The sequence below is a fragment of the Pongo pygmaeus genome, chromosome 21, assembly GCF_028885625.2.
Source record: "Pongo pygmaeus isolate AG05252 chromosome 21, NHGRI_mPonPyg2-v2.0_pri, whole genome shotgun sequence".
Taxonomy (NCBI): Eukaryota; Metazoa; Chordata; class Mammalia; order Primates; family Hominidae; genus Pongo; species Pongo pygmaeus.
In genome coordinates, this window is record NC_072394.2 from 39,009,372 (window position 1) to 39,033,725 (window position 24,354).

Here is a 24,354-nt window from a genome sequence, read left to right on the forward strand (position 1 = left end):
TCTCTACTAAAAACACAAAAATTAGCTGGGCATGGTGGTGGGCGCCTTTAGTCCCAGCTACTCGGGAGGCTGAGGCAGGAGAATCGCTTGAACCTGGGAGGCAGAGGTTGCAGTGAGCTGAGATCACATCACTGCACTCCAGGCTGGGCGACAGAACGAGACTCTGTCTCAAAAAAAAAAAAAAAGAAAAAAAAAGAAAGTGGGGGAGAGAAAAATGACAATAACTCATCACTTGGAAAAAGTTTTCCCACTAAAGTTCTCACCAAGTATGTCCAAAGTCCCTCCTTGTTGGGACACCGTAAGCTGTCAATAAATATACCTTGGCCATGCCCCTACATTAGCGCGCACCAACTTACCCCATTCTAAGAGCCTGTGGTAGAGAGGTCTCAGAGTTGCTATAATGGGCCAGCTCCTGGTGAGGGGTATTTAGTTGTTTGCAATTTTCCCGAATGAACAGTTCTGCAAAGAACAAACTTCTATAAGCATTTATCTTTGTTGTACGGCTCCTTCCAAAGACAGATTCCTAGAAGTGGAATTACTGGCTTAGAGAATCCACACATTTTAAATTCTGATACTTAACTAGTTCAGAAACTTGACACGGTAATTCTCAAACTCTAATTGCACTTAGGCTTTATCTGTGAAGCTTGCTTACGTGCAAAATCTGACGGGCTACTAGCCTCCCTCCACCCCTACGCCGTCCTCCAGGAGGGAGGAGGGGCTCCAGGTCTTTGTTATGCAGCTCTCAGGTGGAGGAGGAGGCAGCACTCCCCTTCTTCCATTTCCCCAACCTCATCTAGCACCAGACTTGGGAAGCACTGGTCTAAGGGGCTGCTGCAGGCACAATTTATGGTGAGGTCTCTGCCTCTAGCCCAGGCCCCCAGTGGCTTCCCCAGAAAGGGCAGAGTGTGGCTCTCAGGCATACGGGAGAAAAATGCCTAGTGCGGAGCTCAAGCTCAGCAGCCACTACCGGAGCCCCCTCTCCAGGCTCACCTGGTCGCACCCATTTCCCCCTGGGGCTCCCCTCTTCTGAAGGTCCCTGTCCCATACATTTCCTAGAGGCCAAGGCCCATTGGTTTTACATTTCTTACCTAAGGCAACCCAGACGTGGCTTTTTCTTTCACAGGGCCGTGGGGGGAGCACCACTTCCTCGGCCAAAAAAATTGTTTCTGACCCACACTCTGGGCCTTAGTTTCCCTGTCTGTGAAATGGAGAGCAATAGGCAGTGCCACTGACATTTCACCCGCTGCCGTGAGGAGGTTTTTAACATTTGCAAGAAGTCTGGGCTTCTGTGGGGTGTCCAGGTGAAACCTTAACAATCTTTAATTAGCATTCTGATTGGCTTAGGGCGTGTTTGGAAAAAATTAAAGAGTTTTGTTCCTAGAGTTCTCCATTGCTAAAGGGTAATTAAGTCCAAAAGCTGTTTTCAAAGCGATTTCCAAGCTCAAGGGCCCTAGATATCTGGGCCTAGCCGTGTCCGGGTACAGGGCTGGGGGCGTAGGGGGATGCCCTAAGAGATTGGTTAACAGAAATATCATAGTATTTGGTACCCACAGCAGAGAGCGGGGGAAGAATGTACTGACTGGGGTGGGGGAGGCCAAGGAAAACCTTCTGGAGTAGGGTGTAACTGGCAGAAGAGGAAAAAGAAACCAGACAGGAACTCCGGGAGCTCCTGGACTGATCGTTTAAGGCCGGGCACAAGGGGTAAGGGATCAGGCTTCACTATCGACCGACCTGGGCTGAATGACACCGGTTGACTGTGTGACAAAAGCAAATCAAGAACCTCTCTGCGGCTCATGAGTAAGCCAGAGACTTACATAGGACAACACATACCCCATCACCCGAGGATGAGACGGGATGACACACACGAAGTGCCCCGCACAGCGTCGTTGTAAAGCGTTGGCTGTTTTCACCTCTGGCCGCCCCCTGTGAGCCCGACCATGTGCTTTTTGGGCTTAGGTCGGAGACGGCCTCCCAGATTCTACAGGCCACTGAGGTCATAACAAGCGTCCCCATCAAAGCCTAGTCCTTAACTAGCTGCGGGTAAGTGCCCGGACTAACTGGCCTCAGTTTCCCCTCGAAGCAACGGGAGCAATCGCACCGCCGGCAGGACATCTTGTGCGGGGCGCGAACTGACAAAAGTCAGGATTTGCAGAAGTTCCCACTCGGTAACGACCCCCACCCCGGCAAGGAGCACGGCAGGCGCTCCGGAAACGCCCTCCACGAGGAGGGCCGAGCACTTCCTGCCCCTGAGCGGGCTCTCCCCGGCCGAGGCTCCCACCGCCGCTATGGGGAGGCCATGCAGCATTCCTGAGGGCGGGGTGGGCGCAGGAAGAAGGTGCCCGCGGCCCCGCCCCCTCCGGGCGCGCTGGGCGGGGCGAAGCCCCTCGGCGCCGACGGCCCGCCCCGCGGAGGGTGGGCGCAGCTCGTCGCGCTCCGCACAAAGTTTGTTTTCTCCCTCCGGGCGGGTGGGGGAGGGCGCAGAGGGCGCGGGGGGAGGAGAGGGGATCTGACGTCAGGCCGCGAGGTGCTTTCCAGCCGCGAGCTGTCAGGCCGAGTGTCAGGCCGGGCAGGTACGCGGCGCGCGCCCCCGGCGCCCCCCGCTCCCCGCCGGGACGCCCCGCGCCGAGCCCGAGGCCGCGTGGACCCGAAAGCCGCTGGGAAAAGTCAGTGCAGGGAGCAGAAGAGGGCCAGATAGGGGTGGGGGCGCGGGGACAACTTGGAAAGTTTCTTTTTCTCGGCCGGACGGGGGAGGGGGCGTCGTCCTGGCGCGTGCGGTAGGGGGTGTGTGAGCTCGGGGGTGTTTGTGAGTCCCGACGGCCCCCGGGGGGTGTTTGTGAGTCCCGACGGCGCTGCGCTCCGGGGGCCGGTGGGGGGCTGTTCCAGCCCCCGGGAGGAAGCCCGCTCGGGGCCCTGGTGGGGAACCCAGCTTCATAGGATCCCACCCCAGGAGAGGGCCGATCCTGCGCCGAACCTGAGTGTGCGCGCAGGGGGACGGATTTGTTTGGTTTCAAAAGTGCACGTTGCTAACCGCCAGCAGGGCCCCCCCGCCGCCGAGCCGGACAGGGGGCGGCCGAGAGTGACAGCTGGGGGTGGGGGCCGCGGGAAGGGCCCGGAGCGGGGGGGCCCTGGGGAGCCCGCGCGAGTTCCCCTTTCCTTTGGAACAAAGGAAAGTCTGTCTCCGAGGCATCTGTCACTCCCAGACTGGCCAAGGAAGCGGGGCGCGTGGGGCCGGCGCCCATGAGAAAGTTTGTTCGCGCCGGGACCCTCGGGCAGGCCGAGGGTGATCAGAGCCTCCCGCAGGAGAAGCGCGCAGCCTCTGGGGCAGGGGGCGGCCAACATGGAGTCTGGGCGCAGGGCTGGGGGGGGCGGTGCGGAGGTGGGAGCCCAGCCCCCTCCCCTCCCTTCCCCTCCCCTCCCCCTCCGGGCCCAGTTCGGAGCACAAAGCCGAGCGCGCACGCTCCGCCGTCCCCGCGCCCCGAAGAGTCGGCCAGCCCCGAACTGCCGGGGAAGGGGGTGGGAACCAAACTTTTTCCTGCCCCGGGACAGACACGTGAGTTTTCTTTCTTCCAGAGCCCCCGTCCCACCGGGATGGCGGGCCCGCGCGGGAGTTGGTGGGCGGAGTCGGCCTGGGGTGTGGGGACTGTGGGGTGCAAGCGCCCCAAGCGCCGGACGATTCCTCGCCGACCCAGGAGCCATGTGCTCCGACTCGGTCTGGGCCGCGGGGGAGGTTGCGCGCTTTGTCTGAACTGCTGGGAATGCGGGCGTGAGTGCGCGGCCCGGGGGAGTGTCGGGACCGAGCTAGGAGAGTTGTCAGAAAGTTCGTGCGGGAGTGGCTGCAGGTGGCGTCGTGGGAGTCTGTAGGAGGGTGCACGGGATGTTGTGTCGAGGGGGTGCTGCCACAGGTCACTGAGGGTAGAACTGATTGTTAGTGTGATGACGCCTGGAGTTTTCCCTGTCGGAGAGATCGGGGGTGGCCGGGTCGGTTGGAGTTCGTGGGTGGGCGGGTACAGAAGTTGGGCTAGTTGTATGGGTCACAGTTGTTCGTGCTAGGCCTGGGGTCTGTAAGCTGTGCGCGTGCGTGCTGTATGTGTCGGTGAAAACCCTAGGGTTTGTAGGGCTTGAGCGATGGGTCCGGGCCAGTTATCCTAGTGCTGTTGGTTAATTGCCTGGCGTGAGTGTGTCTGGGTGCGGTGTGGGGTGCATATGTGGGAAGCCTCCCAGACTATAGATGGCCCTGGGTTGCGGAACACCGAGGTGGAGAAGTTTGTGTAAACTGAGGGGTCATTCCCCAGGGCCCACCCGGGGAACCCTGCAGACAGACTTGGCTGGCAGCCAGGGTGGAATTTGTACAGATAACCTTGAGTAAACTTCTCACAGCCGGCCAGGGCTGCATCACTGAGCCCAGATCCCAGCTGCCCTGGCCACCTAGAAATGGCTGTCTGACCTCAGAAAGCAGCCTGCAGTGATGCTCTCTGAGGAGTGGCACGTCTAACCAGTGCCTGTCTCACCTCCAGGTGGCCTGACTGAAAGGGTAGACCCTTCCCTCGAAAGCCTGGCCTAGCCAGCCCAGAGATCTGGGCTCAGGTCCAAGAAGAGGAAACAAAACCTGGGAGATGCCAGAGTCTGTTGGCCGGCCTGCTGGGGAGCTGTTAAAAGGCTGAGAAGGGAGGAGCCTTGAGATCCTGGCATCAGCCTGGCCTAGAGCTTTTGCTTTTAAAATGAAAATCTGGCTGGGGCGCGGTGGCTCACGACTGTAATCCCAGCACTTTGGGAGGCCGAGGCGGGCGGATCACCTGAGGTCAGGAGTTCGAGACTAGCCTGGCCAACATGGCAAAACCCTGTCTCTACTAAAAATACAAAAAAAAAAAAAAATTAGCTAGATGTGGTGGCACACACCTGTAATCCCAGCTGTTCGGGAGGCTGAGACAGGAGAATTGCTTGAACCCGGGAGACGGAGGTTGCGGTGAGCCAAGATTGCTCCACTGCACTCCAGCCTGGGCTACAGAGCGAGACTCCATCTCAAAAAACAAACAAAAAAGAAAGAAAGAAAATCTTTGTTGCATGTGTGAAACAGAACTTTGTCCAGGGGCTGAGCAGCTGAGTTGGGTTATCTAGGGAAAATCCTTCCTTCATTTGACAGGTGAAGAGGGGACTCAAGTCCAGAGAGGGGAGGATCCTTGCCCAAGGTTACAGTGCCAAGTGGAGGGTGGGCCTTGCTCATTCATCTGGATTTTGAGTGGTTGAGTCTAGGACCAGGCCAAAGGGACCTGACAAAGGAGAATGTCCAAGAAGCAACCAGTAGAGAGATGACTCACCTCTCTCACTGCAAGGTACACAATAGGTGCTCCTTAAATATTACTTGGACTGCTGCAGGATCATGGTGATCTGTAGTTTCCAGAGTTCTCACTGGGCCTTGGGAGACCTAGGAGGCAAGACGGTATACAGCTAACAAGAGGGGGTGGGGAGAGGCCTGGTCCAAATCCAACTTCACTATCCTAACCTGGGGGTGGGATTTTTTTCCTTTACAGCTTTATTGAGATATAACTCACATACCATGCAATTCACCCATTAAAGTATACTCATCAGCAGGTTTGGTATGTTTGCAACCATCACTATAGTCAGTTTTAGGACTTTTTTGCAGGGGTTAGGGGGACAGGGTCTTGCTCTGCCTCTCAGATGGGAGTGCAGTGGTGTGATCTCATCTCATTGCAACCTCTGCCTCCAGGCTCAAGCGATTCTCCCACCTCAGCCCCCAGAGTAGCTGGGACCACCGACATGTGTTACCATGCTCAACTAATTTTTGTATTTTTTGTAGAGATGGGGTTTCACCATGTTGCCCAGGCTGGTCTTGAACTACTGAGCTCAAGCGATCCACCTGCCTTGGCCTCCCAAAGTGCCAGGAGTATAGGTGTGAGCCACAGCACGTGGCATTTTTTTTTTATTATTTTATTTTTGAAAACAGGGTTTTAACTATGTTGTCCAGGTTGACATGCACTGGTGCGATCATAGCTCACTACAGCCTTGAACTCCTGGGTTCAAGGGATCCTCTCACCTCAGCCTCTCAGAATAGCTGGTACTACTGGCACACCACCACACTGGGCTAATTTTTATTTTATTTTATTTTATTTATTTTTTTTCTTTTGTTGAGACAGGGAATCGCTCTGTCGCCCAGGCTGGAGTGCAATGGCATGATCACGGCTCACTGCAACTTCTGCCTCCTAGGCTCAAGCAGTTCTCCTGCCTCAACCTCCCAAGTAGCTGGGATTACAGGTGTGTGCCACCACACCTAGCTAATTTTTTTTTTTTTTTTTTTTTTGTATTTTTAGTAGAGATGGGGTTTTGCCATGTTGGCCAGGCTGGTCTCGAACTCCTGACCTCAGGTGAGCCACCCGCCTTGGCCTCCCAAAGTGCTGGGATTACGAGCGTGAGCCACCGTGCCCGGCCTTTGTTTTTGGTTTGTTTTTTTTTTTTGACATGGAGTCTTGCTGTGTCACCAGGCTGGAGTGCGGTGGCACAATCTCGGCTCACTGCAACCTCCGCCTCCCAGGTTCAAGCAATTCTCCTGCCTCAGCCTCCCGAGTAGCTGGGACTACAGGCACGTGCCACCATGCCCAGCTAATTTTTGTACTTTTAATAGAAACGGGGTTTCACCATGTTGGCCAGGATGGTCTCAATCTCTTGACCTCGTGATCTGCCTGCCTCGGCCTCCCAAAGTGCTAGGATTACAGGCGTAAGCCACTGTGTGCGGCCTTTGTTTTTTGAGACCTTTTTTATTTTGTTGTCACCCAGGCTGAAGTGCAGTGGCACAGACACAGTTCACTACAGCCTTGACCTCCTGGGCTCAAGCAATTCTGCCTCAGTCCCACAAGTAGGTGGGCTTACAGGTGCGCAACATGACGCCTGGCTTATTTTTGTATTTTGTGTGTGTGTGTGTGAGCCACTGCGCAGGCCTTGGGCAGCTTTCTTGATCTCTGTTACCTCATCTATAAAATGATGATAATAATAGCGTCTCCCTTATTGGGGAATTGTAATGATTAAATGAGATAACATGTAAAATGCTCAGTACAGGCCAGGCATGGTGGCTAACACTTATAATCCCAGCACTTTGGGAGGCTGAGGCTGCTAGATCTCTTGAGGCAGGAGTTAAGACCAGCCTGGCCAATATGGTGAAACCCTGTGTCTACCAAAAAATACAGAAAGTCAGCCAGGCGTGGTGGTATATGCCTGTAATCCCAGCTACTCAGAGGCTGAGGTGGGAGAATCACTTGAACCCAGGAGACAGAGGTTGAAGTGAGCCGAGATGGCGCCACTGCACTCCAGCCTGGGCTACAGAGTGAGAGCCTCTCTCAAAAAAAAAAAGAAAAAGAAAAAAAAGAAAAAACCAAATGCTTAGTACCAAACATGGAGAACAGTAGACCTCAGTAGAAGCTGTAATTGTTTCCAGCCTGAGTCCTGCTTGTGAATGAGCTGCCATTCGGTAGTCACCTACCTGTTCCATGAAGTGGAGGAACTTTGGACTCATCCCTTCTAGCTTGCTCGGGCTGTGTTATGGCCTGAGATTCTGAATTGCAACTACGCCATTTCTGGTGTCCCAGGCTCAAGTAATGCTGAGCGTGTTTGGAGACTAGGTGGTACATGCTAATGAGACCACCAAGGTGGTACATGCTAATGATGTTCCCATCCCCTGTGTCCCTTGTCCCAGGTTTACCCAAGGTCCAGCCTAGCCCCTAGGCACCATGTCGGACAGTGATCTAGGTGAGGACGAAGGCCTCCTCTCCCTGGCGGGCAAAAGGAAGCGCAGGGGGAACCTGCCCAAGGAGTCGGTGAAGATCCTCCGGGACTGGCTGTACTTGCACCGCTACAACGCCTACCCCTCAGAGCAGGAGAAGCTGAGCCTTTCTGGACAGACCAACCTGTCAGTGCTGCAAGTAAGGAGGGGATCTGGATAAGGGGGTGGCAGGAGGACCTGGGTTCTCGTCCTATTCCAGCAGTGTCACTGACTCAACTGTGGTCTTGGGCCACTCACTTTGGCTGTCTGGGCTTCGGTTTCTTCTTTGGTTAGGGGAGAACACCCACTCTCCCTGTCTCAAGGGAAGACAATGAAATAGGGTCGCTGCGGTCAATTTCAGACTTCAGATAGTCCTTTTTTTTTTTGAGACGGAGTCTTGCACTGTCACCCGGGCTGGAGTGCAGTGATGCGATCTCGGCTCATTGCAACCTCCACCTCCCGGGTTCAAGCGATTCTCCTCCCTCAGCCTCCCGACTAGCTGGGATTACAGGCACCTGCCACCACGCCCAGCTAATTTTTTGTATTTTTAGTAGACACAGGGTTTCGCCATGTTGGCCAGGCTGGTCTCGAACTCCTGACCTTGTGATTCACCCGCCTCAGCCTCCCAAAGTGCTGGGATTACAGGCGTGAGCCACCACGCCCGGCCCAGACTTTAGATAGTTCTGAAGAGGCAAGGAATTTAATGTTGGCAAAGTCCAGGTGTCATCATTAACTTTGGAGGCCAAGGGAAGATGAGAAGGCATCGAGCATCTAGGATTCGGCCCCCAGCCCCAGTGCAGTATTGGACGGCGACTTGGTTGAAAGGGGCAGCTGTGATTTGCAGTGTGGTTAGGAGATGGGGCAGGATCACAGTCCAGGAAAGGGCAGAAGTCAGAGGTTCTGTGTTCATAATCCAGTTCTGCCTCACGTCTTGATTTCCTCATCTGTAAAGGGGCAAGGGGTGCACAGAGTCCTCCCCTGCCTGGTAGATCTGTTGTGACGAATAGATTCAGAACTGGATGTGAAAGTGCTTTGCAAACCATGCACATGAACACACTCAAAAGATAGCCTTATCCCCTTTTTGTCAGAGTGCAAAGTACTATCCCCTTTGAATTGCGCCTATTGCTGACCCGCAGGTGTCTTTGTTCTGCTTTCCTGGAGCAGAGGCGGGGGACCCTGGACCACCATTGCTTTGCCTCCAGTTTGCCTCTCCCCTTCCTGGAGACACACAGTAGGCCCTTAGCCTAATACCAGAGGCCCAGCCCTGCCCTGCTGGCCCCCACTGCTCCCTTCCCGAGCCAGTCAAACCTCTCCCACAAGCTCTCCTGTTTCTCTTTCCCCCTCTGTCCTTTCATAGCTTGTTACTCCAACCTTTGGTGCTGTCTCTCCCTCCTTCCCTTATCCCACTCTGAACCTCCCACGTCTTCCCAGCTCCTATCTTTCTTCCATGTAGAGACATGGTAAGTATTTCAGCCCTCAGAACTCCTGTCACCTGACTTTATACTCTGGGCAATGGTTAATCCAAGTATCTGTATGAGAAAGGCTCTAAAGTTACAGATCCTGACTCAGATTCCATCTTCTCCACAAGAGGAAGCCTGGACCTTGGCCAAGTCACTGCCTTCTCTGTGAGCCTCATTATTCCCTCATCTGAAAAAAGGGAGGTGATTGTAGCACTTTCATGAGTGTAGGGAGGAAGGGACAAGAAGAAGAATTCAAGGCTCACTGGGGCCCTGCACAGTGGCTCACACCTGTAATCCCAGCACTTTAGGAGACCAAGGTAGGAGGATTGCATGCGCCCAGGAGTTTGAGACCAGCCTGGGCAACATAAGGAGAACCCATCTGTACAAAACAAAAAAACTAGCTGGGCATGGTGGTACATACCTGTAGTCTCAGCTACTTGGGGGGCTCAAGTGGGAGGAAGGATTACTTGAGCCCTGGAGGAGGAGGCTACAGTGAGCTATGATCGCACCACAGCACTCCAGACTAGGCGATGGAGTGAGACATTGTCTCAAAAAAAAAAAAACAAGGCCAGGCACGGTGGCTCACACCTGTAATCCCAGCACTTTGGGAGGCCAAGGCGGGTGGATCACCTGAGGTCGGGAGTTCAAGACCAGCCTGGCCAACATGGAGAAACCCCATCTCTACTAAAAATACAAAAAAATTAGCCAGGCGTGGTGGTGCATGCCTGTAATCCAAGCTAATCGGGAGGCTGAGGCAGGAGACTCGCTTGAACCTGGGAGGCGGAGGTTGTGGTGAGCCGAGATGGTGGCATTGCACTCCAGCCTGGGCAACAAGAACAAGACTCCATCTCAAAAAAAACACCTACTGGTCAGTGTTTGGCGTACAGTGGGTGTTTCTACTGTTTTCAGCTTCATCTCTCTGCCTAAGGCACAAAGTCTTGGGCTGATCCTGGGTGCCCAGCAGTGCATGGCATCTCACAGTGTAACTCCTCAGCATGGAGCTGTGCAGAGTTGGGATCCGAGAGAGGATCCAGACACATTCTTACCCTCGAGGAGTGTCTGGACAGCCTCTTTGCGGGTCTCCCTGCCTTGAGCCTTCAGCCTTGTTCATTTAATCCATTATTTTGAACACAAAAGCCCAAATATGATAGGGCCAGGCACCCCTGGACTCTACTGCCTTCAGGATAGAGTCCAAACTGATCTACAGCCTAGGTTTGGGGCTGCTGTTTATATTCCCAGTGCACCTCACCCTGTCCTGTCAAACCACTTGTCACACTCTATTAGAATTACTTTTTGTCAGGGACACTTTCTCAAACCTGAGAAATATACTAACTCCTTTTATTTATTTATTTGTGTGTATGTGTGTGATGGAGTCTTGCTCTGTCACCCAGGCTGGAGTGCAGTGGTGCGATGTCAGCTCACTGCAACCTCTGCCTCCTGGGTTCAAGTGATTCTCCTGCCTCAGCCTCCTGAGTAGCTGGGATTACAGGCACATGCCACTACGCCCAGCTAATTTTTGTATTTTAAGTAGAGACGGGGCTTCACTATGCTGGCCAGGCTGGTCTTGTACTCCTGGCCTCAAGTAATCCGTCCACCTCAACCTCCCAAAGTGCTGGGATTACAGGCGTGAGCCACCATGCCTGGCCCATCTTTTTAAAGAAAACATTTTTCGGCTGGGAATGGTGGCTCATGCCTGTAATCCCAATACTTTGGGAGGCCAAGGAAGGCGGATCACCTGAGGTCAGGAGTTTGAGACCAGCCTGACCAACATGGTGAAACCCCATCTCTCCTAAAAATACAAAGTTAGCCAGGTGTGGTGGCGCATGCCTGTACTCCCAGCTACTCAGGAGGCTGAGGCAGGAGAATCACTTTTGAACCTGGGAGGCGGAGGTTGCGGTGAGCCAAGATCACGCCATTACACTCCAGCCTGGGCAACAAGAGCGAAACTCCGTCTCAAAAAATAAAAAAACAAAACATTTTTCATGGACCCATCTCCCCGCAAGATGTTAACTTGAATCATTTTTATCACATCACTTAGGTAAAACATAAAACTGGGTATAAAAAAAAAATACTTCTTTTTGCTTTTGTTCTTATACCTAACCTTAAAATCAAACTGTTTCCAAAGCAGATAAATGTAAAAACTGACATTCCACCTGACTGTGTTAACTGAAAATGGTGGGTGGTGCTTTGCTGACTGCACTGCAGGACGTGGTGTGGCAAAGGCACAGACTCAGCAGAGTAGATCTGGATGGTCTTAGGCCCCGATGCTCCTACTGGTGATGAAAATGGAAACCCAAAGCCAAACATCCTTCTAGAGAACTGGCGAACCCCTCAAGGTGACACATCCACAGGTCCCACCTAGAGAAATGTGAGTGTAAGGAAAGGAGACTGGGCATTCCCTGGAGGGAGGGGACCCATGGTGGCCACCTGCTCTAGAGTCATGCCAAGAGTTAAGAGCAGTGGGGACCACCCAGCCCTCCTTGATGGAAACTGACCTTGAATCCCATGTCAGCCCCAGCTGCACACCTCTCTGGTAACTCCTCCCAGTTAGCTCATTGCCCTCAGCTCATTTGGTCAATTACCGGCTCCTGTACATATACCCCTTAAATATTTCAGGGTTTTGGCTTCTTTCCTACCCTCATCTGAACCATCATTATCTGATCACAATCATTTATCACTCCCCAACTTAAAACCCTTCAGGCCAGGCATGGTGGTTCATGCCTGTAATTCCAGCACTTTGGGAGGCTGAGGCAGGCAGTTCGCTTGAGGCCAGGCCAGGTGTTTTGAGACCAGCCTGGTTAACATGGTTAACCTCTTCAATACTAAAAATACAAAAATAGCCGGGCATGGTGGCACATGCCTGTAACCCCTGCTACTCAGGAGGCTGAGGTACAAGAGTCACTTGAACCAGGAGGACAAGACTGCAGTGAGATCGCACCACTGCACTCCAGCCTGGGCAACAGCAAAACTCTGTCTCAAAAAAAAAAAAAAAAACCTTCAGTGAGCTGGCAGGGTAACTCATACCTGTAATCCCAGCACTTTGGGAGGCTAGGATGGGAGACTCTCTTGAGCCGAGGAGTTCAAGGCTACAGTGAGCTATGATCATGCCACTGCCCTCCAGCCTAGGTGACAGAGCAAGACCCTATCTCTAAAAAGAAAAAAAAAGGCTGGGCACGGTGGCTTACGCCTGTAATCCCAGCACTTTGGGAGGCCAAGGCGGGTGGATTACCTGAGGTAAGGAGTTGGAGACCTACCTGGCCAACTTGGTAAAACCTTGTCCTACTAAAAATAAAAAAAACTAGGCCGGGCGCAGTGGCTCACGCCAGTAATCTAGCGCTTTGGGAGGCTGAGGCAGGTGGATCACCTGAGGTCAGGAGTTTGAGACCAGCCTGGCCAACATGACGAAACCCTGTCTCTACTAAAAATACAAAAATTAACCAGGTGTGGTGCTGTGTGCCTGTAATCCCAGCTACTTGGGAGGCTGAGGCAGGACAATCGCTTGAACCTGGGAGACGGAAGTTGGAATGAGCCGAGACTGCGCCACCACACTCCAGCCGGGGCAACAGACTAAGACTCTGTCTCAAAAAAAAAAAAAAAAAAAAAAAAAAAAAAAAATTAGCTGGGCGTGGTTGCGGGTACCTGTAATCCCAGCTACTTGGGAGGCTGAGGCAAGAGAATTGCTTCAACTTGGGAGGCGGAGGTTGTAGTGAGCTGTGATTGCACCATTGCACTCCAGCCCAGGCAACAGAGCGAGAGTCCATCTCAAAAAAAAAAAGAAAAAAAAACCTTCAATGGCTTTTGCCAGCCTAATGACATCACCTGCCCGTGTCTACATCGTGAACCTCAACCCTGGTCCCCCACATTCCCACTACATTGATCCACTTGCCCAGACCATTTTCCTCCCACCCTTGACCAGGAGGCTCCCAGTCCCTAAAGGAGCTGTATGCTCTCACAGCAGATAGATGAGGTCACAGCACTGGGACACTAAACTGTAATTGTTTTTAGACTGCACCAAATTCTAGAGGTGTGGAGAGCACTGACCTAGTGTTCACAGTTACAGCCCTAGTGTAGCATAGTGCTTGGTATCTGGTATAGGTGCTCAGTAAATACTGTTGAAGTGGCAGAAAAGGACTATAAAGTGTTGGAAGGGTCAACAGGCAGGACCTCAGAAGTAAGGAAATGTAATGGCTCCTAATCATGAAAAATAGCCTAAAGCCTGGGAGCATCATTTTTTCCTGTATTTATTAATTTTTTTTTTTTTTTTTTGAGACGGAGTCACTCTGTCGCCCAGGCTGGAGTGCAGTGGCACAATCTCAGTTCACTGCAACTTCTGCTGCCCAGGTTCAAGCAATTCTCCTGCCCCAGCCTCCCGAGTAGCTGGGATTACAGGCGCCTGCCACCAGGCCGAGCTAATTTTTATAGTTTTAGTAAAGACAGGGTTTCACCATCTTGGCCAGGCTGGTCTCGAACTCCCGACCTCAGGTGGTCTGCTCACTTCAGCCTCCCAAAGTGCTGGGATTACAGGCGTGAGCCACTGCTCCCGGCCTCCTGTATTTAATTTTTTAAATTTCATTTTCCATTAAGGACATTTAAGAATATCTATAAAAGCTGAATGCAGGCTGGGCGCAGTGGCTCACACCTATAATTCCAGCACTTTGGGAGGCCGAGGCAAACGGATCACCTGAGGTTGGAAGTTCGGGACCAGCCTGACCAACACGGAGAAACCCCACCTCTACTAAAAAATAGAAAATTAGCTGGGCGTGGTGGCGCATGCTTGTACTCCCAGCTACTCAGGAGGCTGAGGCAGGAGAATCACTTTTGAACCCAGGAGGCGGAGATTGCAGTGAGCGAGATCCTGCCATTGCACTCCAGCCTGGGCAACAAGAGTGAAACTCCATCTCAAAAAAAAGAAAAAAAAGCTAGGCACAGTGTCTCACGCCTGTAATCCCAACACTTTGGGAGGCTGAAGCGGGTGTATCACTTGAGGCCAGGAGTTGTAGACCAGTCTGGCCAATGTGGTGAAACCTCGTCTCTACTAAAAATAGTCCCAGCTATTCGGGAGGCTGAAGCAGGAGAATCACTTGAACCTGGGGGTGGTAGAGGTTGCAGGGAGCCAAGATCATGCCGCTGCACTCCAGCCTGGTCTACAGAGTGGGACTCTTGTCTTAAAAAAAAAAAAAAAACCTCCACAAAAGTAAGAGAATAATCAACCACCAGCACCAGTCACTCGACTTGAACAAGTATCAACATTTTGCCAAGCTTGTTTTATCTCTCCCTTGGGGCATCTCTTTTGATTGTCTCCTTTAACCCTCCCAGGAGCGATTCATTAGCAAGTCAATGACTCAACTAACTGGTTTGCTGGTACTTGCCTGGGGCTAGGCAGTTGGGAGGGTTAGGGAAAAAAGTCGTTTGTAAAGGATTTTCACAGGTCCCTTCGACATCCTCTAAGCCCAGTTTATTGGTTGGGCTAGATCTGTGGCTACCTGGCAGGGTTCTGGTCCTTTACTGTAACAGTGGTTGGGGATATACCACGTGCCAGGCCCGGGACTCTGTGCTGGGTACACAGTGGTGGAATGGGTACCTTCCCATTACTTCCTGGCTGTCAGGACTCCTTTCATACGCAGTTTCCCGAGGGAAGCCTTCCCAAACCCCATACCAGGGCAGGGGCAGCAGTCCCCCTGGCGAGGGCTGTTGGGTGAGAAAGGAACCTGGTGCCAAGGCTGTAGTGGTCAGCTGTGGGGGAGAAGTGTCCTGGCCTAGCCCCCAGGGCAGCCAGGGATGTAGGAGCTGCTCTCCTCTGGCTCCAAAGCTAGCTGCCTTCTGATTCCTCCCACAAGCAACTTCTGTTTTTCCCCATCTCAAGGCCTTTCATCTGTGTGTATGTTTTTTGAACTTCTGTGTAAGCTTTTTGGCTTAAATAAAGGGCTTGGCCTGCAAGGACAAGTAACCAGTAGGCTAAACCATTGGTTCCTGAGCCTGGGTGGCCAGACTTTCTGGGTAGCTGGTCTGAAAACACATTGCCAACTCCACCCCTCACCCCCACTAGATGAATAAAGCAGAGGGGGAAATCACTATTTATTTAACAGTTTTTAAAAATCTCCCCCAGGCTGGGCGTGGTTGCTCTGCCTGTAATCCCAGCGCTTTGGGAGGCCAAAGCGGGCGGATCACTTGAGGTCAGGAGTTTGAGACCAGCCTGGCCAACATGGTGAAACCCTGTCTCTATTAAAAATACAAAAATTAGTTGGGCATGTTGTCGTGTGCCTGTAGTCCCAGGTACTTGGGAGGCTGAGGCAGGAGAATTGCTTGAACCTGGGAAGCAGAGGTTGCAGTGAACCGAGATCGCACCATTGCACTACAGCCTGGACAAAGAAGTGAGACTCCATCTCCCCCCCCAAAAAAAAAAAAATCTCCCCTAAGGTGATTCTAATACAGAGAGCTGCCTTCAAGAGCACCTGGATATGGTAGTCCCAGCGTGAATGGTGGTACCATGATGTTTGGGAAAGGTGCCTCAGTGCCTTTGCTTCCTTGACACAAAAATGAGAGGGTTTCCGCCTGCATTCATTAGTTCTGCTCCCAGCATCACAGCCTTTGTCAGCCTCCTGGTGTTCCTCCCACCCGCATTTGCCACAGTGATTCCTCCCTTGTCCCTCAGCAGCCTTTCAGGTTCCCAGCCTATGTTCTGCCATATACATCACAGAGTTCACTTTGACCTTCTTCCTACCATCTCCCCAAGGACCTTGAGTGGGGACAAGTCACAGGTTCTTTTCCTGACTTAGGCACAGGCTGGGCAGCTGGAAGGGGCTGCAGAAGGGGCACTGGCAGCCACTCAGTCCCCCCGCCTTGCCTTGTCCAGCCCCTCAGCTGTGCATTTTTCTGGGCTAAGAAGACAAAACAGACAGATGCTAGGCTGCCAAGTGATCTGGACAGGACAGTCTTGTGGGGGAGTGTGTGGAGGGGTGTTTTTCTGTTCTCTGAACCCTCAGCCAAAGTGGGAAGTGCCTTTAGGGGCTAGGTGCCCACACAGATGCTGAGGAATGCCCAGGCTGCCCTCCATGAGACTGCCTGCTCAACAACACTCCTTACTTTGCTTGACCCAGGTCACTGTGACCTGCCCATTTTTCCCCTGCATCCAGGGCTGAGGTGGAGAGGGGCAGTGTACTCCTGCAGCACAGGTATGGGAGGAGGCAGCTGTGGGAGGGAGGAAGAGAAGGACACAGGCACTGCTTCTGTGCAAGGAAGCCTCCCTCTCACTCTTCAGCTGGCAGTGGGGTGGCTGCCCAGAACCAGGCTGTCTGGATCAAACCCAGCTTTTGCACTTGTGACCTTCAACAAGTTTCTGAACCTCTCCGATCTGTTTCTTCAAGGGAGATCATCATATAACCTGTCTGATAGGCTGAGATTGAATGAATAATTAGATATGAAATGTGAATAGCGCCTGAGGCCAGGCGTGGTGGCTCACACCTGTAATCCCAACACTTTGGGAGGTTGAGGTGAGCAGATCATCTGAGTTCAGGAGTTCGACACCAGCCTGGCCAACATGGGGAAACCCCATCTCTACAAAAAATACCAAAAAAAAAGTACCTGGGCGTGGTGGCACATGTCTGTGGTCCCAGCTACTCTGGAGGCTGAGGTGGGAGAATTACCTAAACCCAGGAGGTCAAGGCTGCAGTGAACTGTGATTGCACCACTGCACTCCAGCCTGGGTGACAGAGTGAGACCCTGTCTTTAAAAAAAAAAAAAAAAAAAAAAAGCACAGCAAAGCACTGGAGGCCCTAAAGCCAGGAGGCCTGGTTTTAAATCCCAGCTCTGCACTGGGAGGATGTGTGACTGGACAAGAGCTTTCTTCTCTTTGAGCTTAGTTCTCTATAGTACTTTGGGGACACTGCCCTCTACCCTCCAGGCTTGTATGCAGATTAAACATAATGCAAGTGAGGTGGCTGGCATGATACTGCTATCAAAGGGGTTTGAATAAGTTTGTTCCCTTCCTTCATCCCACCCAGCTGTTGAGCCCTTCCTTTTTTTTTTTTTTTTTTTTGAGATGGAGTCTTGCTTTGTCGCGCAGGCTGGACTGCAGTGGCGCAATTTTGACTCACCGCAACCTCTGCCTCGTGGGTTCAAGCAGTTCTCTCAGCCTCCTGAGTAGCTGGGACTACAGGCACATGCCACCACACCCTGCTAAGCCCTTCCTCTCTTTAGGGTTTTCCCACAGCTCTAGTCAGGATTCAGCTCAGCCAGCGTCCACTGAAGCCTGTTGGTATGTGTGTGCATTGGAGCACCATAGTGGTGAAGAAGGGCAAATAAAAACCCCAGAGCCAGGGCCCCTCCTGGCTGGAATGGAATGGGAGAGAAGGACCACAGAAGCCTCTGGCTCTGCCCTGCCTATGAGCCTTCCAGCCTGACAGCCTGGTGCTGTCTTTGAGTCACCTGTGGAATAGATGCAGCTGCAGTTAGCTAGGTTAGGAGAAAAGACAGGACCAGAAGAAGGACCTAGAGTGTGAAATTTCAGTCAAGCCACCGTTTAGACCAGTTAATGGTTTTCCATGGTGCTCTGGCCTGGTCGTCAGCCCTGTCCACCTCTGAGCTCATCAGCTACCATTCACCGGTTCCTTAAGCCAACCCTTTCCTGCCTCAATTCAGTTGCATTGGAGGACCATAGAGGTGAAGGAGGGCAGATGAGAACCCCAAGGCCAGGGCCTTTCCTTGGAATTGTCTAGAACATTCTTAGCTTTCTGTATGGCTAGCTCTTCTAATCTTTACGTCTCAGCCTTCCAGAACCCTTAGCTATGGGAGTTTCTCTTATCTTTATAATCCCCCCTTTATTCTTGTTTCTGTTTGGGGCTTATTGGTGGTTATTCACCTAATGGTTAATAGTCAGTCTCCATGACTAGGTGCACTGTAAGCTCCGCAGGGTGGGGTGCATGTCTGTTTAATTCACAAAGGCATCCCAGCACTGAGAACTGGGCCCAATATACCAGGCACTCAAATATTTGAATGAGCAAGAAGCCTTGAAGAGCAGCAGGAAGGTGAGAAGCTCTAACTTGACTTTTTTTTTTTTTTTTTTTAAGACGGAGTCTCACTGTGTTACCCAGGCTGGAGTGCAATGGCATGGTCATGGCTCACTGCAACCTCCACCTCCTGGGTTCAAGCAGTTCTCCTGCCTCAGCCCCCCAAGTAGCTGGGACTACAGGCGCGTGCCACCACACCTGGCTAATTTTTGTATTTTTAGTAGAGACGGGGTTTTACTATGTTGGCCAGGCTGGTCTCAAACTCCTGACCTCGTGATCTGCCCACCTCGGCCTCCCAAAATGCTGGGATTACAGGCGTGAGCCACCACGCTCGACTGACTTTTTTTTTCTTTGAGACAAGGTCTCATGCTGTCACCCAGGCTGGAGTACAGTGGCACAGTCACAGCTCACTGCAGCCTCAAACTCCTGGGCTCAATTGATCCTGTCACCTCAGCCTCACAAGTAGCTGAGACTACAGACACGCACCACCATACCCAGCTAATTTTTGTACTTTTTGTAGACACAAGGTTTTGCCATGTTGACCAGGCTGGTCTGGAACTCCTGAGTGAAAGCCATCCGCCCACCTTGGCCTCTTAAAGTACTGGGACTGCAGGCGTGAGCTGCAGCACCCAGCCTGACTCTGCAGGCTGGAGTGCACTGGCATTATCACGGCTCACTGCAGTCTCTGCCTCCCTGGCCTCAGGTGATCCTCCCACCTCAGCCTCCTGGGTAGCTGGGGCTATAGGGCACATGCCATCACAACAGCTAATTTTTTTGTATTTTTGTAGAGATGTGGTTTCACCGTGTTGCCCAGGCTGGTCTCGAATCCCTGGGCTCAAGTGATCTGCCCACCTCAGCCTCCCAAAATGCTGGCTCACGGTGTGAGCCACCGTGCCCAGCCAGAGGAGGGTCTTCATGTCTAAGCTCTGGAGTCTGGACTTGATCCTGTAGGCAGCAGGAGACAAATGGCGGTTTGCAACCTCCTCCTCCCGAGTTCAAGCAAGTCTCCTGCCTCAGCCTCCTAAGTAGCTGGGATTGTAGGCGCCTGCCACCATGCCCAGCTAATTTTTGTATTTTTAGTAGAGACAGGGTTTCACCATGTTGGCCAGGTTGGTGTGTGTTCTTATTTAACTCTGTCTTCCCACTATGAACCTCTGTGTTTTCTGCCGTGTTCCGGGGTCCTGGGACATAGTAAGTGCTTCATAGCTGTTTGTTTTGGTTTGTTTTGAAACAGGGTCTTGTTCTATTGCCTAGGCTGGAATCCAGTGGTGCGATCATAGCTCACTGCAGCCTCCACCTCTTGGGCTCCAGCTATCTTCTGACCTCAGCCTCCCAAGTAGTTGGGACCACAGGGGCGCACCACTACACCTGGCTAACTTCTTTTGTAGAAACAGGGTCTCCCTGTGTTGCCCAGGCTGGTCTCGAACTCTTTGAGCTTAAGCAATCCTCCTGCCTTGGCCACCCAAAGTGTTGGGATTACAGGTGTGAGCCACTGTGCCCAGCCCATAGCTGTTTTAGATTAAGCAAACTGATCGGTCTTGTATATTCATTCCAGATATGTAACTGGTTCATCAATGCCCGGCGGCGGCTTCTCCCAGACATGCTTCGGAAGGATGGCAAAGACCCTAATCAGTTTACCATTTCCCGCCGCGGGGGTAAGGCCTCAGATGTGGCCCTCCCCCGTGGCAGCAGCCCCTCAGTGCTGGCCGTGTCTGTCCCAGCCCCCACCAATGTGCTCTCCCTGTCTGTGTGCTCCATGCCGCTTCACTCAGGCCAGGGGGAAAAGCCAGCAGCCCCTTTCCCACGTGGGGAGCTGGAGTCTCCCAAGCCCCTGGTGACCCCTGGTAGCACACTTACTCTGCTGACCAGGGCGGAGGCTGGAAGCCCCACAGGTGGACTCTTCAACACGCCACCACCCACACCCCCAGAGCAGGACAAAGAGGACTTCAGCAGCTTCCAGCTGCTGGTGGAGGTGGCACTACAGAGGGCTGCTGAGATGGAGCTTCAGAAGCAGCAGGACCCATCACTCCCATTACTGCACACTCCCATCCCTTTAGTCTCTGAAAATCCCCAGTAGGCATCTGCCAAGAAGGGTGCTCGAGGCTCAAGCCAGCTGTCCTGGGTTTCCGTTTTGGTTCCCTTTCATACAGAGGGTTTTCTATGGATCACTGCCAAACATTGGGATCATCTCCTCTGTCCAGAGGTCTTCAGCAGGAAGATGCCAGCTGGCAGCACTGCACTGTGATGGGGGCCCTCTCCTCTGCTGACTCTGCCGTTTCTCCAGGCCTCCCCTCAGTGATGAGACCAAGAGATCGGAGACAAGCATGGTGCTGTTGCTGCTGCTGCTTCTCCAGAAAATCCCTGGGACACCTTTGTTCCAGCCTGGTTTCCTGGGCTGGGCTCAGGAAAGCTGCCAAATTCAGTCCTATGTTGGGTCCAAGCTGCCCCTGTGCTGTTTCTGTCAAGCCAGGTGTGGACATTCCAAGTTCATATGCGTGAACAAAAGAAAAGAGGAACCCAGTGGATGTAACAGAACCGACTCCAGTTGAATGTTTAGATTTTTGCTAAACTGTTTTCTTTTTCCCTTTTTTGCTGTGGTTTGCATTCACGGCAGTAGTTAGCCCAGGTGTGGGGAACGAGAGTGCACTGCATGACAGCGTTCTGGTGAGCTGGGAAGGACCCACCACTGCCACTGGGGATTGTTTTGCAAGAAAGGAATATTTTTATTTTGGGGACCAGCTAAGTCTCTGCAGTAGTGTGAAATTCCAAATGGTGGTTTTATCGTTGGTTTGGTTTACCAAAAAAAGGCAGGAAAAAAAAAAAAAAACCACCGTATGAGCGCATTGGCTTTTCTGCCGCAGGCACGGAAAGGTAGAAAGCCACAGCAGGGGGCAGTCCAGCAGACTCTGACTCAACTTTCTAGGCACCTAGCAGAGAAAGATGATAAGATCAAAAGGTGTTTGGTTTTTCTTTTAATTTTTATTGTAGTTTTTTGGGGGGGTGGGGGAAGTAAACTAGACTGAAGCAATGGATTTTTTTTTTTCTTTTTTTTCTTTAATGTTTTTCCCTTTGTTCTTGAACACTTTTGCCCTGCAGCCTGAGTTTTGAATTGTTTTAGGAACTTGGATTAGAGGGGCCCATATGTCAGAAGCTCCCAGCACCTCCTACTTGGGGGAAAAGTGAGCCATCTGCTGGTCAGGAAGTCCTCCAGAGAGGCAGCTTTTCCCACAATGGTGGCAGGAAACTTTGGGGAAAGCAGGAATGGTGTCCCCTGCTGCCGAGGAACTGCCTTCAGAGAAGGCGGGGCTGGAAAAGGTTTAGAAGCCTCCTAGCTGGGATTGTCTTTGTTTCACCTTTCTTTAAATTAGAATTAGAGGCCCCTGCCCAGTGAACAGATCACAATTGGTCTTATGCTCCTCCCTCTCCCCCATTTTTTCTTTTGCTGTTTTGTTTTTTGTTTGTTTTTTTGAGACAGAGTCGTGCTCTGTCACCCAGGCTGGAGTGCAGTGGTGCGATCTCGGCTCACTGCAACCTCCGCCTCCCGAGTTCAAGCAATTACTTGCCTTAGCCTCCCGAGTAGCTGGGATTATAGGCACCCGCCACCATGCCTGGCTTTTAGTAGAGACGGGGTTTCACCATCTTGGCCAGGCTGGTCTTGGAACTCCTGACCTTGTGAGCCACCACGCCCAGCCTCTTTTGCTGTTTCATTGCTGACAGTGTTCAACAACAATATGCCCCATCTTTATATATCCTAAAAAACACTAATCCTAGGTTATTGCTAGCCAAAATATTTTTGTCCTGAGTAGCGTCACTGGGCCAAAAGATAGATCAGGACGACAGCCTTTAGTTTCCTGAAATCCCCAGGTCAGGCACAAGGAGAAGAGGTTCCTGGAAACTGACTAACTTGGGTGGGTCTAGCCAGGAGAAAGACAGTAACATGTGTTCTGTACTTTCTGGGAAGATCCCTGAAGCCATCACAGAGGCTCCCCAACTTCTGAGTCGCCCATCTGTTGCTGTGGGAGTGTGAACGGATTGCTGAAGGAGAGGGAGCTTTGCTCTCTCTAGGTGGGCAAGTTTCCTGGGCTCTCTGTGTTGCCTCCCTCTGGCTTCTTCCTCCTGTGCCCTCTCCCCATGTGCCCCAGGGGGATCAGGGATCCTCACCCTCCTGAGGCCCAGTGGGGAAGAATGAACATGGCTTCGTCCAGGTTAACTGAAGCTGCCATTTGCCCAGCCTCTTCCATCCCAGCCCTGTCAGTGAGCCCAGGTCTGGTGCAACTGCTGCAGGATGCCTGTAGTAGGGAACTCTGGAAGTGTATTGGGCTGAGGTGGGATTTTCCCTCCCCACAGTGCACTGAGCAATGGAGGGTGGTGAGGGGTGAGGGAGCCATGCTGCTGAATTCTGGTTGGCATTTCCCCATTATGTAAAATGGGGTGTTGGGGTGGGGCAGACTCTGCTTGGGTTTGGTTGTAAGATAAACCTGGAGGAGAAGCACAGTTGTCCCATTGAATTATCTGAGCAAAAACTACTGTAAATAACTTTTTTGTCTTTTGTCAAATAAAATTGTTGTTTTGTTTTTTTAAGCAGAAACAGGGTTCTTGATTGATCCACCAGGACTCAGGGCCCAGGCTTGAAGACAAAGCAGTCACTGGCTTCTTACTTTGCTTTACATCTTTTACTCTCCCTCTAGTAGCCAGCTGTGAGTTCTGTGCACGCTGTACCCCCATTCCCTTTCACCAGCTCCATTCTGTATCCCATTCAACTCAGGGTAAAGGGGGCCTTTGCATCTCACATTGGGCCAGTCTTCCCTGGAATCAACAGTTAAGCTCTGGGGTTGCTAAGTGGTGAGTATGTAACCTTGAGGAACTGGCAACTTTGTCCTCCCCCTCTCTCGGTAAGAAACAAGCATGACTGCAGTGTGAACCCAGCACAGAGAGAAGCAGCTGTGAGATGGAAGCTCCAGTCATGTCTGAAACCAGGACCACCTCTAGACTTCTCTATTATGTAAGCTAGTGAATTCCCCTTTTTGCTTAAACTAGCTATTAATACATTTCTTCCATATTGAAATGACAATACACTAACTGCAGCCCAAACTATAAAAACCAAGGTCTGCAACAGTGGGAAACTGAGTTTGGCTGAGTGTGCCTGGGTCTGGGTCTGTGCTATGTTCAGTATGTTCAGTCTCCTTTTTTTTTTTTTTTTTTTTTTTTTTTTTTTTTGAGATGGAGTCTCTCTCTGTTGCTAGGCTGGAGTACAGTGGCACAATCTTGGCTCACTGCAACCTCTGCCTCCCAGGTTCAAGCGATTCTCCTACCTCAGCCTCCCAAATAGCTGGGACTACAGGAGTGCGCCACCATGCCCGGCTAATTTTTTGTATTTTTTAGTAGAGACGGGGTTTCACCGTGTTGGCCAGGATGATCTCGATCTCCTGACCTCGTGATCCATCCACCTCGGCCTCCCAAAGTGCTGCGATTACAGGTGTGAGCCACTGTGCCCAGCCCCAATTTCTTAATTTTTGTACACACACACATGAAAGTGAGATGCCCTAGGTAAAGAAACTGAGTGGGCTGTGGCTTGTGCCTACAGTCCCAGCTACTCCAAGGCTGAGGCTGGAGGATCACTTAAGCCTGGGAGTTTGAGGCTGTGATGAGCTGTAATTGGACCACTGCACTCCAGCCTGGGTGACTGAATGAGATCCCATCTTTTTTTTTTTTTTTTTTTTTTTTAAAGAGAAACTGAGTAGGGATTTCAGATACTTGCCTGAACTCATGTAGCCCATATAAATATGGAGCTCGAATTCAAATTCAAGTCTGTTTTTCTTCAGGGTCACTCAGGTCTGCCCAGAACCTATCTGAAGTAATATAGTGGGCAGTTACATATAGTGACCACTAACGTAGTATCATCTAGCTGTTTAGAACAGTGCTATGGGCTCAGCACAAGAAGTTTCTTCTGTGAACGAAATCTTGGTGGTCTCTCCTACAGGTCACTCTCCTTCAGGAATTTGGAGAGAGAGCCTCCCCACTCAAGTTTCCCAGATTAAAGAGCCTCAGCTCCCTCAGCCATTCACCCAAGAGGTCCTGATTTTGCCCCACTTCTCTCTTAGTATCTCTCAAACTGCACACT

At 51.9% G+C, this 24,354-nt stretch overlaps 1 protein-coding gene and 1 long non-coding RNA gene across 10 annotated transcripts in view; one reads left to right on the top strand and one right to left on the bottom strand.

Moving 5' to 3' along the window:
- Nucleotides 1-2,326, bottom strand: part of LOC129021610 (uncharacterized) — a 76,124-nt gene extending 73,798 nt beyond the window's left edge. Inside the window, exons 1-3 of one of the 3 annotated variants that reach the window (XR_008496089.2) lie at nucleotides 1,831-2,305; nucleotides 1,089-1,198; nucleotides 357-459 (exon numbers count right to left, since the gene is read on the bottom strand). This is a non-coding gene — a long non-coding RNA (uncharacterized LOC129021610). Of the gene's footprint in view, nucleotides 1-356; nucleotides 460-1,088 lie in introns of all 3 variants that reach the window. The other 2 variants (XR_008496092.2, XR_010125162.1) reach the window with 2 other exon arrangements.
- A 16-nt stretch (nucleotides 2,327-2,342) lies between these two features.
- TGIF2 (TGFB induced factor homeobox 2) lies at nucleotides 2,343-22,821 on the top strand. Of its 7 annotated transcripts, none has more exons than XM_063659232.1 (4): nucleotides 2,398-2,570; nucleotides 5,141-5,330; nucleotides 7,703-7,928; nucleotides 19,789-22,821. In XM_063659232.1, the coding sequence occupies exons 3-4, from the start codon at nucleotides 7,737-7,739 to the stop codon at nucleotides 20,308-20,310; spliced, it is 714 nt and encodes a 237-aa protein (XP_063515302.1). In that variant the 5' UTR covers nucleotides 2,398-2,570; nucleotides 5,141-5,330; nucleotides 7,703-7,736; the 3' UTR covers nucleotides 20,311-22,821. The 7 variants fall into 7 exon arrangements, with proteins under 7 accessions (XP_054323210.1, XP_054323207.1, XP_063515302.1 ...); XM_063659231.1 differs by having other exon boundaries at nucleotides 2,406-2,442; XM_054467235.2 differs by lacking the exon at nucleotides 5,141-5,330 and having other exon boundaries at nucleotides 2,343-2,442.
- The last annotated feature ends 1,533 nt before the right edge of the window (nucleotides 22,822-24,354 follow it).

Coding starts and splice junctions, on each gene's coding strand:
- TGIF2 (XM_054467235.2), top strand. CDS start 7,737: ATGTCGGACAGTGATCTAGGTGAGGACGAAGGCCTCCTCTCCCTGGCG. Junction 7,929..19,788: donor CCAACCTGTCAGTGCTGCAA/GTAAGGAGGGGA, acceptor TATTCATTCCAG/ATATGTAACTGGTTCATCAA.